The sequence below is a fragment of the Salvelinus sp. IW2-2015 genome, linkage group LG3, assembly GCF_002910315.2.
Source record: "Salvelinus sp. IW2-2015 linkage group LG3, ASM291031v2, whole genome shotgun sequence".
NCBI classification, from domain to species: Eukaryota; Metazoa; Chordata; class Actinopteri; order Salmoniformes; family Salmonidae; genus Salvelinus; species Salvelinus sp. IW2-2015.
The window spans coordinates 24,583,521-24,596,992 of NC_036840.1; the positions used below are offsets into that span (position 1 = coordinate 24,583,521).

Here is a 13,472-nt window from a genome sequence, read left to right on the forward strand (position 1 = left end):
TACATTCCATCCTCTTATCACTTGTGTGATAATAATCATTACATTTTAATGTAAGCATTTAGATTTTAGCTTCTATATCAACATATCCTATACTCCTATTAAAGCAATGGAAATCAACACAGAAAAAACCCCAGACACTTCATKATTTCAAACCCTTCATTCTGGGCTGTACAATCCAATTTGTATGGTAATACTATAATCATAATAAAGGTTTAACTTTATTAATAGGAGTGAGTATCAAAAATGCACACACATGCTGTACTTGGCAGACTCAATGGACAAGATCAGTGTCAGAAGATAGCTGCGGAGTTCACCAACCTGTCTCAGATCTGCAGTAGAAACCTGTCTCCAACTTTCTGGGTCCAGAAATTGTTGATGAAATGCTGACAGGACAGAATGCCTTTCAATTCAGCTCTCTGGGATTTTTCCAGTACTCTATCCGGAAGGAACTGCTGTCAGGATTAAACTTTGACAACTAATAGTTTCCTCTGCGACCTCACAGTCAAGATATGGGCCCTTGAAATCTGCCCCAAGACTATAAGCAGAATAGGTACTCCATGGAATGGTACTTGCACTTGACCTTAGCTACTGGCCAAACAACATTGTGGGTGTTATTTGCATTGCTTAAAAGCAATTTACAGAAGACTTATTCCTTGAACTGAGCATGAATCAGTCTACCTAGGGTACTAGGGTCTGATGCTAAATCCATTTTTTTTATGCTTTCAATGTTTAATCATTCAAATTCTGTAAGTAAACAAAGTTTAAAAGTTACTGCATATTGTTCATGCCTTATACGTTTTGTTGAATCCAAATGGTCATATTTTGAAAATAAATGTTTTCTTGACACATTTTGTTTTTATTTTGTTTTGGTTCTCATGTGGTGAGTAGGGTTAACATTTCATTTGATTGTCATTTTGTTACGTTGGATCAAACCACGCATTGTTATTATTACCTAATGACCGATACTGATGTTATTCAGTCAAGTGTTGAAAAGCATCATTTTTCAAAAGGGCAACGTTCCCTCTCATTGTAAACACATAAACACGACAAAAGTTAGAAATGAAAATAAACGTATTCAAGTTTGCTTGTCTGTTTGCTTCTCTGTAAGAAAACCGTACTTATTAATATTAGCTGAATATTTACTAGCCTTATTACCTCAAAGCAGTATAAAAACAGTTTCCTGATGCAACATATTGGCAAGGTATTGGTATTCCATTGATGCATTACAATAATCACATTGTTTGTAATGGAAAAAGCTGTGTTCTAAATGGAGTTGAATGGGTGCAGTAGGCCAATGAAGAGGCATAGTCGACAGTCTGGTTATGAATGTCTTTAATGTTCCCCACATCAGAATCCCAGCATACAGTGTATCATAACTTCTAAAGTAAACAAATATCATCACCTTATTTATATAGTTTTACTTTACTTTTTTAAATTATAATATGTTTTTTAAAATCCATTATTCACATGTTTTCTTCATCTCAAGTCTTGGGTTTCTGAATTCAACAAAAGAAAAGTAAAGACAAGACAACAGGTGCAAATTTGACTACGCAGGCCGAACTGACACCCAGCTCAGAATGTTTCCCAGGCTTATTTGTCATGTGCTTCAGTACAACTGGACTCTCAGGTACCGAGACCATAACACAGACGAACCTTTCTCTGTTTTGAAGGTCAACCATGACATGTAGTCACGAGCAAGGCGGGAAATTCACCTACATGAAACATCGTTACGGTCTACTTCTTTAGGTCAGAACAGGTGTTTAACAGAGCATCACTCTGGCAAATCTATAAAACAGTGATAGCTGCTATATAACAACGGATGGTGTTAATCATTGAACACTTAAGAAAATTGGTTTTGCACCAAAAAGTATGACTTTCTTCTTGTGCGGGAGATAATACATTAAAATCCAATATGGATTTTTTGGGGGGTCGGGTCAATTGTTCTAAAGTCCTATTAAACTAACACTATAGATATCTACTCCCTCTGCATTAGTCCTAACTAATGCTACAACAAAATGGAGTACACACCTATGCTTACACACCATAAATGAGCTATCCTAACACATACTCTCACATGTACACACTCACACTTCCTGGTCTATACCTATGTACATGCCTTGTCATGCAGTTCAACCATCTGCCCACGAAGCAGCTCAATTCCCACCGCACCTTTCCACCTGGAAGGCAAGCTTAGCGGTACCGATAGCTTATGATGAGGTCACTGTAGTACAGATAGCACAACCTACATGAACAGGACACATATTGTACGTAACACAGTGTATTCAGGGGGACATGTGTCCCGTCCCACCCACAGTACGTGATTTCCGATAAGGCTAAGACGTAGCCTGGTCCCAGATCTGTTTGTGCTGTCGTGTCCACTCCTAGTCGCGACAATGACCGTAGGAGTTGGCAAGACGGCACAAACAGATCTGGGAACAGGCTAGATCAGAGGCAACTTAGGTTACAAAAAGCCATCGTTTCTCGGTCTCCCTGTGGTTCCGGGGCTACACAACGGTAGGAGAGTCAACAGGGAGGGAATATACAAATTCCAAAAGCCACAAAGATGTTTTTAAAGGTGCATTCATTTTTATATATTTTTTTGCTTCTTGGCCATGTTTGTAGTTGCCACATGGGTGGTGTAAGTTACAGATTCCACCTTTAAGGTGTGCTGTATCATCATCCAGACTGGCTGGTGTGGTACACAGCTAATACAGGCCTGCAGATATGCATGGCCCATTTGAATGTGGGAGAGACCCTATAACCAACAGCATAGAATGAGAATGGGTCAGTATCCCTGCTACGGTTTTCGCTTCGTGCTTACACAGGTTGAGTAGTCAAGATGCTACGTAGACAACACTTGGCGACTTTGTTCTGCATGTCCATTGTCTATCCACTTCTGAACAACTTTGTTAGTTACATGCACTGAAAGAGCTAATAGAATTAGAATCGCACTTTCCGGAATCTTTCGAAAAAGTTCAGTAGCGAAGACATTTAAATGGCGTACAGTCAACATACAATACTAGCTGAAGACCCCTTTTCAACTTGCACCTGTTGTCTCGGTTGTTGTCACAAAGTCGTTTCATTCATTCACTCGAAAAAACAAACAAGAAACGTAATATTTACAAAGATTTTTGACTGTTTGTTCTTACACTTAAAAATGTACAGTTTTGCTCCTCTTTTTTTTTTTACGTCTCTCTCCGTCGCAAAACGCTGTATTCCTCCACATTCAGAATGTTCAGAGGAAAGGTCGGTTGTTATGGCGATTGTGTCACCATGGCGCCCTCTAGTGTGTAAGCGTATAAAATAGACAAGGAAAAGAACAGGAGAAAAAAAAGGAAATAGCATCTGTCACTCTTCTATTGGTTGAAGTTTTATTGTGTTGTATTTGTAGTAGTACTAGTTTCCTCTGCGACCCTCCCGTTGCCCTCTTATTCACAGGATAAAAAAGTTCACTAGGATCTAATGGCACAAAGACTTGATAGGACAGATGTATCTGATCGTTCCCACACCTGAAATAAGATGTCGGTGCCCTAGTCTGTCCACTGTCCCAGTCACATCTCACACCCTTTCCCCTTTGTTTAAGGCTGTGATGATGACTTGGAGGCTTTGGGGCTCTCTCACAGGTTTCATATTCTAGTCCAATAGCACATTTTATAGTAAGTCCGTCTCTGTAGCTGAGAGAAAAGTTCCAGCATGTAAGTCCGACTCCCTCTGATTCCACATACACAACCCCAGTCTAGTCCTTGTTACGGTATATTGTGCAGCGGCTCACCTCCCGTATTTTCCCACCACGCACCGTCTCTCTCAGTTGGCCAACACAGAGTCTCTGACAACACCAATCTGTGTTCTCTCACACACCCCCGCCTTCGAGCAGTAGTGAAATAGTAACCAAGGAAACGTCTAAAGCTAAACACAAGCAGAGACAACACTGTCGCTAACGGTTTCTCACCGAGGATACTACAGCACACTGTGGGTTCACACACAGCGCTACAGTTCAGTTCAGTTGGATTAATCCTATTCACCCATCAGCCCCCTCTGCTGGCCATGTCATAGCATTACGGACGGAGGCGTTATCAACAGGCTTTCCCTCGACTTTTACGTGCACCTCCCCGTTCAAAAAAAGGAACGAGTAAAAAGAACTGATCACTTTGTTGTCCCTTGGTCTAAGGACCTCGTACTCCCCGTCCTCTTCCCAGCTCTGTTATCCCAGACCCTGGCCTGTCTGATAGACCACCAGTCTTTCCTCCGTGTGCTTAGAGTTCAATGTACAGCAGTGGCGCTAAGGGGACGTGGGAGCAACAGAGTCAGCAGGGACATGTGCCAGGGGTGAAGGGTCAGGAGATGCAGGGTTCAACGACGGTGCACAGTGAAGTTGCGAGTTGAAACGTCGGTGATTTCTACTCTCAACTTTCCACAAAGATAGTTGGTTGAAATTGCATGTACAGCAGTCTTGAATCAGACGGGTGTTTACTGGTGGAGGAAAGGAGAACGGGATGGGGAAAATAGACTGAGAGGAAGAATGGAGGAGTGTGTGTGTAAGCAGTTATTACGGGGGTTTCGCACCACGGGGAGGCGCCTCTGATATGAGATGTCTGTCTGTCTCTTTCCTCACACACATTCCATCCTCCTCCATCATTCTCTCGGCCCTCTAGTTACCCCTGGCCCTGTGAAGCTGAGCTGACATGTGCTCACGCGCGCATTCATCAAACAGCACCAGAAATCGAAGGCGAAGACGGGCGGAGAGAAGGGGAGAGTGTGTGAAAGGAAGAGGGAGATTGAGAACTGTTCCTTTTCTCTCCTTCGTCGTAACATAATTAGGAAAAAGTTGTGTTATATGAGGACCCAAGACTTGACTGTATGTACCTTCCCACCCAGGACCTCTGAGAACCATGGCAGGTTTACCTTGAATAAACAATAGGTCTACCTACCTGCAGCAACAATACCGCTAGGACACCCTATTCCCTACACCCTATTCCCTTTTTGGCCAGAGCATAATGGACACCAATACCTCCAGGTTTGTGTCCAAAATGGCATCCTATTCCCTACATAGTGCACTACTTTTGGCCTGACTGGCCACAGTAGTGCACTATATAGGGAATAAGATGCCATTTCAGTGGCAGTCTATGGCTTCTATGCCTGCCATAATGAGTCACAGAGAGACAGGGGCCCAAGGCTCAGTGGATGGCCTGGTTATTACGAGAAAAATACAGAGCTGCTACAGTGGCACCAATAACTCACATTATGTAAGAGGGGCCCTCAGGGGCCCTGGCTGGATGATAGCAGAGCAGGAGGAGGATGTGAGACAGAGAAAGGGGTCTTTATGTGATTGAAATGTAGTCTTGTTTTTTTTCTGTTTAGTGTTCTTAATGTTTTGGATTGCACTCACTTTTATGAAATGTGTTGTATAAATAAAGATTGAATTGATTTACTAGGGTAGTTGATTTGTTTGGGGTAGCATGCAGTCTGTAGTGCAATAGTAGACAGTAAGCAATAAGGGTGGGAGATGATCAACATAAGCAATGTGTTGTATAATCAATGTGTATAATAATTGTTTTTATTCATGTTTGGTCCAGTCAGGTTTTTCGTTGTTGTAAAGGATAATGTTCAAAACTTAAAGTAGCACTGCTGCAGTGGTTTTATGACGTGCCTCCAGTTTTTTTTCCTTGCAGAAAAGAAAATATGAAGAAAAAGCATATGAAATTGAGATAGAAATAGTTTAAAACAGGAGATGTGTGTGCGAATATTGACTATCCAGTGTCCTTTCCCCATCATCGTTTTTAAAAAGAATTCATGCATAGATCCCCACTGAGAAAACCATTTTGATATTTTCTTCTTTGTACACATTTATATATAACTATATATATATATATATGTCTATATATCTATATATTTAAAAATCTTTCCACAAAAAATAAGAACCGAAAACAACAATCAATCAAACAAACAAACGTTGAAAAAAAGATAACGAAAAAAGCACAAGATAGGCCAGTTTGGCACTTTTCATGAACACACAGTAAGTAGGCTATCTTGATACAGCTCAACACTCTTGATTCTATCTCAGTTCCCCTCCTATGGGAAAACAACACAGTACTTGGCACCAAGAATGCTGGTAGAAAGACGATATCAGAATACCAATATTTTCATGATATATACTAACTGTATGTACTGTACGCCTTGTATAAAAAAGGTTGTTTTAGAACTACAGAGGAGGGAAAGAGAGGGATGTAGAAAAGAGAAGAGACTCAAGTAAGCAGATGAGATGAGTAGAGAGATAGAGGTTTTCCAATATATCAGAAGGAAAAGGAACCAAACGCGTTACCTCACACTCCAAAAAACTATCCCCAACCAGTGGAGGCTGGTGGGAGGAGCTATAGGAGGACGGGCTCATTGTAAAGGCTGGAATGGAATAAATGAAACGGTGTCAAACACATCAAGCATATGGAAACCACATATTTGACTCTGTTCCATTCCAGCCATTACAATGACCCCGTCCTCCTATAGCTCCTCCCACCAGCCTCCTCTGTCCCCAACCCTATTACAGCACAGAAACCGAGAAAACATGGGATGAAAAAACGACAAAATGAAATGCACAGTAAGAGGCAGAGGATCATCCTGTGGGCAGGTTTGGGGGCTGTCAGGATCAGAGAATACGAGACCCTCTTAAAATATCTCAATACACCCTCAATAACACCTGCTGCCCCTGCAGTTCAGCTGCACTTCCACTTAACCCCAGCAAGGTTGTGCTGTAGGAAGGACACAGCATCAGGGCAGCAGGCTGACGGTTGGAGAAACAGAGAGTAAGAGAGAGAGAGAGATATCCATAGCGAGCCAATAGAGGTAAACCAGAGTGTGTAGTTGGTCCTCCGGTCCCGCAGGGGGAGCTGTAGCTCTACTATACGCGTGTGGTGGAGTGGGGGTGGGGCAGGGTGTTGTTGTGGCCGGTGCTTGGGTAGGTGTTGAAGGGGTGGAGGGGCTGCATGCCGGTGATGGTGCTGGGGATCATGGTGATGGTGTTGGGGGTCATGAGGGGCACGTCGTCCGGGGCCCTCCGCAGGGCCAGGGTGTAGTCGGGCGGACAGGAGGGCCGCAGGATGTCGTGGGGCCGGAGGGGCTCCATGTCGTGGTGCGGGTCGTGCTCCGAGTGCTTCATCTGCAGGGACATGATCTCTTCCTCCTGGCTGTGCGCCAGGTCGTTGGCAGGCCCGCCGTGGCGCTGCGGAGACAGCCGGTGGCGCCGCATCTCCTGACGCTTGTCCCGCTTGTAGTAGAGCGCGGCAAACGCCAGGATGTTGAGGAAGAGCAGCGACGCCCCCACTGCTACGGTCACCGACAGCTCTGTGGAATAATCCCGCGTGTCACCGGGGAAGAGGTCCAGTCTGGGCCGCTCTGATCCGTAGGGCTCCACGGGGTCGGGGAAGGTGGGGTAGGGGTGGCCCGTGGTGCGGGGTTTGGGCTTCCAGGGGCCCCCGGGGGGGCGAGTGCTGCCTGGAGGTAGCCTGGTGGTGGTGGGGTTCAGGACTTCATGGAGGGAGTGTAAATGAGGGACCAGCTCCAGCCAGAAGGCCACCTTGTTGGCTCGGTAGTTGTCCCTGACGCGGGGCTTCAGGCCGATGTGGAGGTACTGCTTGTCCTTGGAGTTGAACTTGGTCCAGATGACCTCCTCGAAGCGGTTGGGCTTGGTGTGGATGAACTTGGTGTCCTGAGGAACTGGCAGATTGGGGTCCCTGGAGGAGAAAGAGGATGAATCTCACTCAGGTGATTTCAATCAACTTTAGATATTCCAAAGTTATTACATACATACACTGAGTGTACAAAACATGAAGGATACCTGCTCTTTCCATGTGATAAAATAATTTATATGTTTAAAGATAATGATTAAATAATTCTACCCTGAAACTTAACCATTAGGGATTATAGTTTATGTAGCATGTATAAGGAATAATTAAAGTATTAAACATAAATCCAACTAGGTTGGACTGGGAGGGAGATAAATGTGTGTGTATGTGTGTGCCTAAGAAAATACAGAGAACAATTAAACTGTGTTTGACCCGACCTGGCTAGAACTCTGAGAAACTTATGATAGGACAGGGAGTACTTCTCAAGGTTTCCCTAATCTCGGGAGAATGGAACTGTCGGCTGGGTAGTGATACACAGTGGTGAGAACTCTGGAGAAGGATACAACTCACCTACTGTTCGTGTGTATGTATGTGCGTAGGATAGCTACTGTTCGTGTGAAAGTATGTGCGTAAGTAAGGAACAAGTATAAAATGGATGTCTTTGTATAATGGACTTCAGAGTACTCTCGTGAATAAACATTTTGACTATTGTAAGCTGGGACTCTTGTCTGTTTCATTCAACCAGAATCTTACAAACTCTGGGTTCCAGACTGAGTAGATTAATTGAAGTTTATGAACATTGATAACGAAATTCTCATAACACCATGACATAGACTGACCAGGTGAATCCAGGTGAAAGCTATGATCCCTTATTGATGTCACTTAAATCCACTTAAATGAGCGTAGATGAAGGAGAGGAGACAGGTTAAAGCAACGCTGCTGGCTTCTTCACGCTCAACAGTTTCCCATGTGTATCAAGAAAGGTCCCCCACCTAAAGGACATCCAGCTAACTTGACACAACTGTGGGAAGCATTGGAGTCAACATGGGCCATCATCCCTGTGGAACCCTTTCGACACCTTGTAGAGTCCGTACCCAACGAATTGAGGCTGTTCTGAAGGGGGGGTGCTCTTAATGTTTGGTACACTCAGGGGGGTGCTCTTAATGTTTGGTACACTCAGGGGGGTGCTCTTAATGTTTGGTACACCTCAGGGGGGTGCTCTTAATGTTTTGGTACCACCCAGGGGGGTGCTCTTAATGTTTTGTACACTCAGGGGGGTGCTCTTAATGTTTTGTATCCTCAGGGGGGTGCTCTTAATGTTTTGTAACTCAGGGGGGTGCTCTTAATGTTTTGTCATACTCAGGGGGGTGCTCTTAATGTTTTGTACACTCAGGGGGGTGCTCTTAATGTTTTGATACTCAGGGGGGTGCTCTTAATGTTTTGTATATTCAGGGGGGTGCTCTTAAGTGTTGTACACTCGGGGGGTGCTCTTATGTTTTGTATACTCAGGGGGGTGCTCTTAATGTTTTGTACACTCAGGGGGTGCTCTTAATGTTTTGTATACTCAGGGGGGTGCTCTTAATGTTTGGTACATCTCAGGGGGGGGGGGGTGGCTCTTAATGTTTTGTATACTCAGGGGGTGCTCTTAATGTTTTGTATATTCAGGGGGGTGCTCTTAATGTTTTGTACACTCAGGGGGGGTGCTCTTAATGTTTTGTATACTCAGGGGGTGCTCTTAATGTTTGGTAACTCAGGGGGGTGCTCTTATTTTGTACTTCGGGGGGGTGCTCTTAATGTTTGGTAAACTCGGGGGGTGCTCTTAATGTTTGGTAACTCGGGGGGGTGCTCTTAATGTTTTGTAACTCACGGGGGGTGCTCTTAATGTTTTGTAAACTCGAGGGGGTGCTCTTAATGTTTGTAAACTCAGGGGGTGCTCTTAATGTTTGGTATACTCAGGGGGGTGCTCTTAATGTTTTGTCCTCAGGGGGGTGCTCTTAATGTTTGGTAACTCAGGGGGGTGCTCTTAATGTTTTGTACACTCAGGGGGGGTGCTCTTAATGTTTGGTACACTCAGGGGGGTGCTCTTAATGTTTGTACACTCAGGGGGGTGCTCTTAATGTTTGGTAAACTCAGGGGGGTGCTCTTAATGTTTGGTAAACTCAGGGGGGTGCTCTTAATGTTTTTAACTCAGGGGGGGGTGCTCTTAATGTTTGTATACTCAGGGGGGTGCTCTTAATGTTTGTACACTCAGGGGGTGCTCTTAATGTTTGGTATACTCAGGGGGGTGCTCTTATGTTTGGTATACTCAGGGGGGGTGCTCTTATGTTTGGTATACTCATGGGGTGCTCTTAATGTTTGGTACACTCAGGGGGGTGCTCTTAATGTTTGGTATACTCAGTGTATACTTCACTGTTAAACAACACTGATGAATTTGATACAAACCAACATTAAAACAATTTATACATTCAAAATCAGAAGAAATGTAATTGATATTTTATACATACAGTATGATACTCTTGTTAGGGCTGCAAATCATCAGACAGGGGTCTGGATAGCCGAAGTACTGTATCAGGGAAGATCTGCATAAAAATGTAATTTCCGATTGAACCGACATAAGCAGTGTTTACTCTGACCAGCAACACGCGACGCGGGAACAGTGCCATTAATTGTCAATCGCGCTATAAAAGTGGATTCTTCAGCACTAAGGGTTTGAATAGAGCCCTAAATTAAATAGTCCCAAGAGGAGGGAGAACAAACAAAACACCATCCTCAACTCTCTACCACCTACAACCCTATCACCTACCTACCTACCCACCAACCAACCAACCAACCAACCAACCTACCTACCTACCTACCTACCTACCTACCTACCTACCTACCTACCTACCTACCTACCTACCTACCTACCTACCTACCTACCTACACCCAAAAAATAAATCTACCAAACAACCACCTAACCTACCTACCTACCTACCTACCTACCCTACTACCTACCTACCTACCTACCTACCTACCTACACCTACCCTACCTACCTCACCTACCTACCTACTACCTTCTACCTACCTACCTACCTACCACCTACCAACACCAACCACCTTCCACCTACCCACAAACCACTTACCAACCAACCACCTACCCACCTTCCCACCAACCACCTACCCACAAACCACTTACCAACCAACCACCTACCCACCTTCCCACCAACCACAGTCCCACAAACCACTTACCAACCAACCACCTATCCACCTTCCCACCAACCACAAGTCCCACAAACCACTTACCAACCAACCACTACCCACCAACCACAGTCCCACAAACCACTTACCAACCAACACCACCTACCCACTTCTCACTAACACAACAACCTACCCTCTACCACCTATCCACCGTCCCACCTTCACACAACCACCTACCCACATACCACTGTACCCACCAACCACCTACACCCTTTACACCACCACCTACGCGACAAACCACCTACCCACTTTACGACCAACGCACCTTCCTACCAACCAGCTTTCCACCTATCCACCTACCCACTTACCAACACAACCACCTTACCCACCAACCACCTTCCCCCCAAACCACCTACCCACCAACCACCTTACCCACCACCACCTACACCAAACCACCTTCCCAGCAACCACTTACCAACCAACCACCTACCACCTACCACCAACCCACCAACCAATACCACTTACCCCACTATCCACTCAACCACCTACCCACCATCCACCCACCCACCTACCACTTACCCAGCTACCACCTCCCACCAACCACCAACCACCAACCACCTTCCCAGCAACGCACTTACCAACCAAACCCACCTACCCACCCACCACACCAAACCCAGCCCACCAACCACCTACCAGCCACCACCTACCCACGCAACCACCCTACCCACCAACCACCTCCCTACTAACGCACTAGCCCACCCACCTACCCACCAACGCACCTATACCCACCAACCCACCAACCACTTCAACCACCCAACCCACTCCACCACCTACTCCATCCACCACCACCACCTAACCCACCAACACCACCTCAACCACTTACCCACTCAATCCACCTACCCACCAACTCCACCAATCCACTATTCCCCACTTCAAACCACTCTACACCACCAACCGCACCTAACTCACTTTATCCCACCAACTCACCTCCCACGAACCACCACCCCACCAACCTACTGTACCCTACACTCTACCTCACCACCACCTACTCAACACTACCCACTCCACCCACCACCCTATCCCACCTCAACCCCCTACTTACCTACCAACCCACCTACACTCACCATACCACCAACCACTCCCACCTACAACAATTCACCTTCCCACAACCACCTAACCCCGACTCAACCCTTCCACCTACCACCAACCTACCTTACCCACCACCACTCATCCACCGCACCACCTACTTCCACCAACACTACCATCCCACCATACCCCACATCAACCACCTACCCACTCAACACTATTTCCCTACCCACTCTAACAACCATACCAATCTCCACCTACTCACCAACCACTCTACCACTTTAACCCACTCTATCACTTCTAACCACTCTACCCACTCATCCACCTCCACCTCGCACTCTACCAGCTACCTCACCTACCCATCTACCACCACCCACCTACCATTACCACGCTACCACCTACCCATACCACTACCACCTACCCACCTACCCATACCACACCTACCACCTACCACCTATCCATTTACCACCTACCCACCCCTACCATCAACGCACCTACCCACCTACCAGTCACCACCTACCCACCTATCCATTTAACCACTCTACCACCCTATCCCCATCAAAACCACTCTACCCACTCTACCCATCAACCACCTACCCACCTACCATTTACCACTACCCACCTACCATTCAACCCACCTACCCCACCTACCACAACCAACCTAACCATACCCATCAACCTACCTATCCACCTACCATACCACCTACCAACACCTACCCATCACCACCTACCCACCTACCATTTACCACCTACCCACCTAACCATTATACCACTACCCACCTACCCATCAACCACCTACCCACCTACCATCAACCACCTACCCACCTACATTCCTACCACCTATCCCACCTACCCATCACACCACCCTACCCACCTACACCATTTACCCACCTACCTCACTACCATTTACCACCTATCCCACTTACCCATTTCCACCTACCCACCTACCATCTAACCACCTACCCACCTACACCACCTACCCACCTACCCATCTTTATCCACCTACCCACCTACCCATCAACCACTCTACCCACCACCCTACCACTTCCACCTACACCTATTTACCACCTTACCCACCTACCATTTACCACCTACCCACCTATTCCACCTATTCACACACTACCCCACCTCCATTTCTATCCACCTACCCTCTAATCCATTTACGCCACCTACCTCACCTACCCATCACACCTACCACGCTACATTTACCACCTACCACACCTACTCATTTACCACCTACCCACCTATCCCATAACCACTACCCACTACCATTTACCACTACCCACCTACCATTTACCACTTACCCACCTACCCATTCACCTACCCACCTACCATACCACCTACCCACTCTCCATTTACCACCTACCCACCTACCATCAACCCTCTTACCCACCTACCTCACCACCTACCCACCTATCCCATCAACACTACCACTACCTACCATACCACCTACCATCCACCTACATACTCAACCTACCCACACTACTTACCATTACCCTTACCAACCACCTACCCACCTACCCATCAGCCCACCTACCCACTCCATCCCACTACAGCCACCTACCCACCTATCCCATACACCTAGCCACCACT

General features: G+C 46.0%; 1 protein-coding gene across 1 annotated transcript in view; it reads right to left on the reverse strand.

The window, feature by feature from the left end:
• Nucleotides 1-1,315: 1,315 nt before the first annotated feature.
• nlgn2a (neuroligin 2a) overlaps nt 1,316-13,472 on the reverse strand; it is a 241,779-nt gene continuing 229,622 nt past the window's right edge. Inside the window, 1 exon segment of the mRNA XM_024134641.2 lies at nt 1,316-7,724. Coding sequence (XP_023990409.1) covers nt 6,893-7,724 — 832 coding nt within the window. The 3' untranslated portion in view covers nt 1,316-6,892.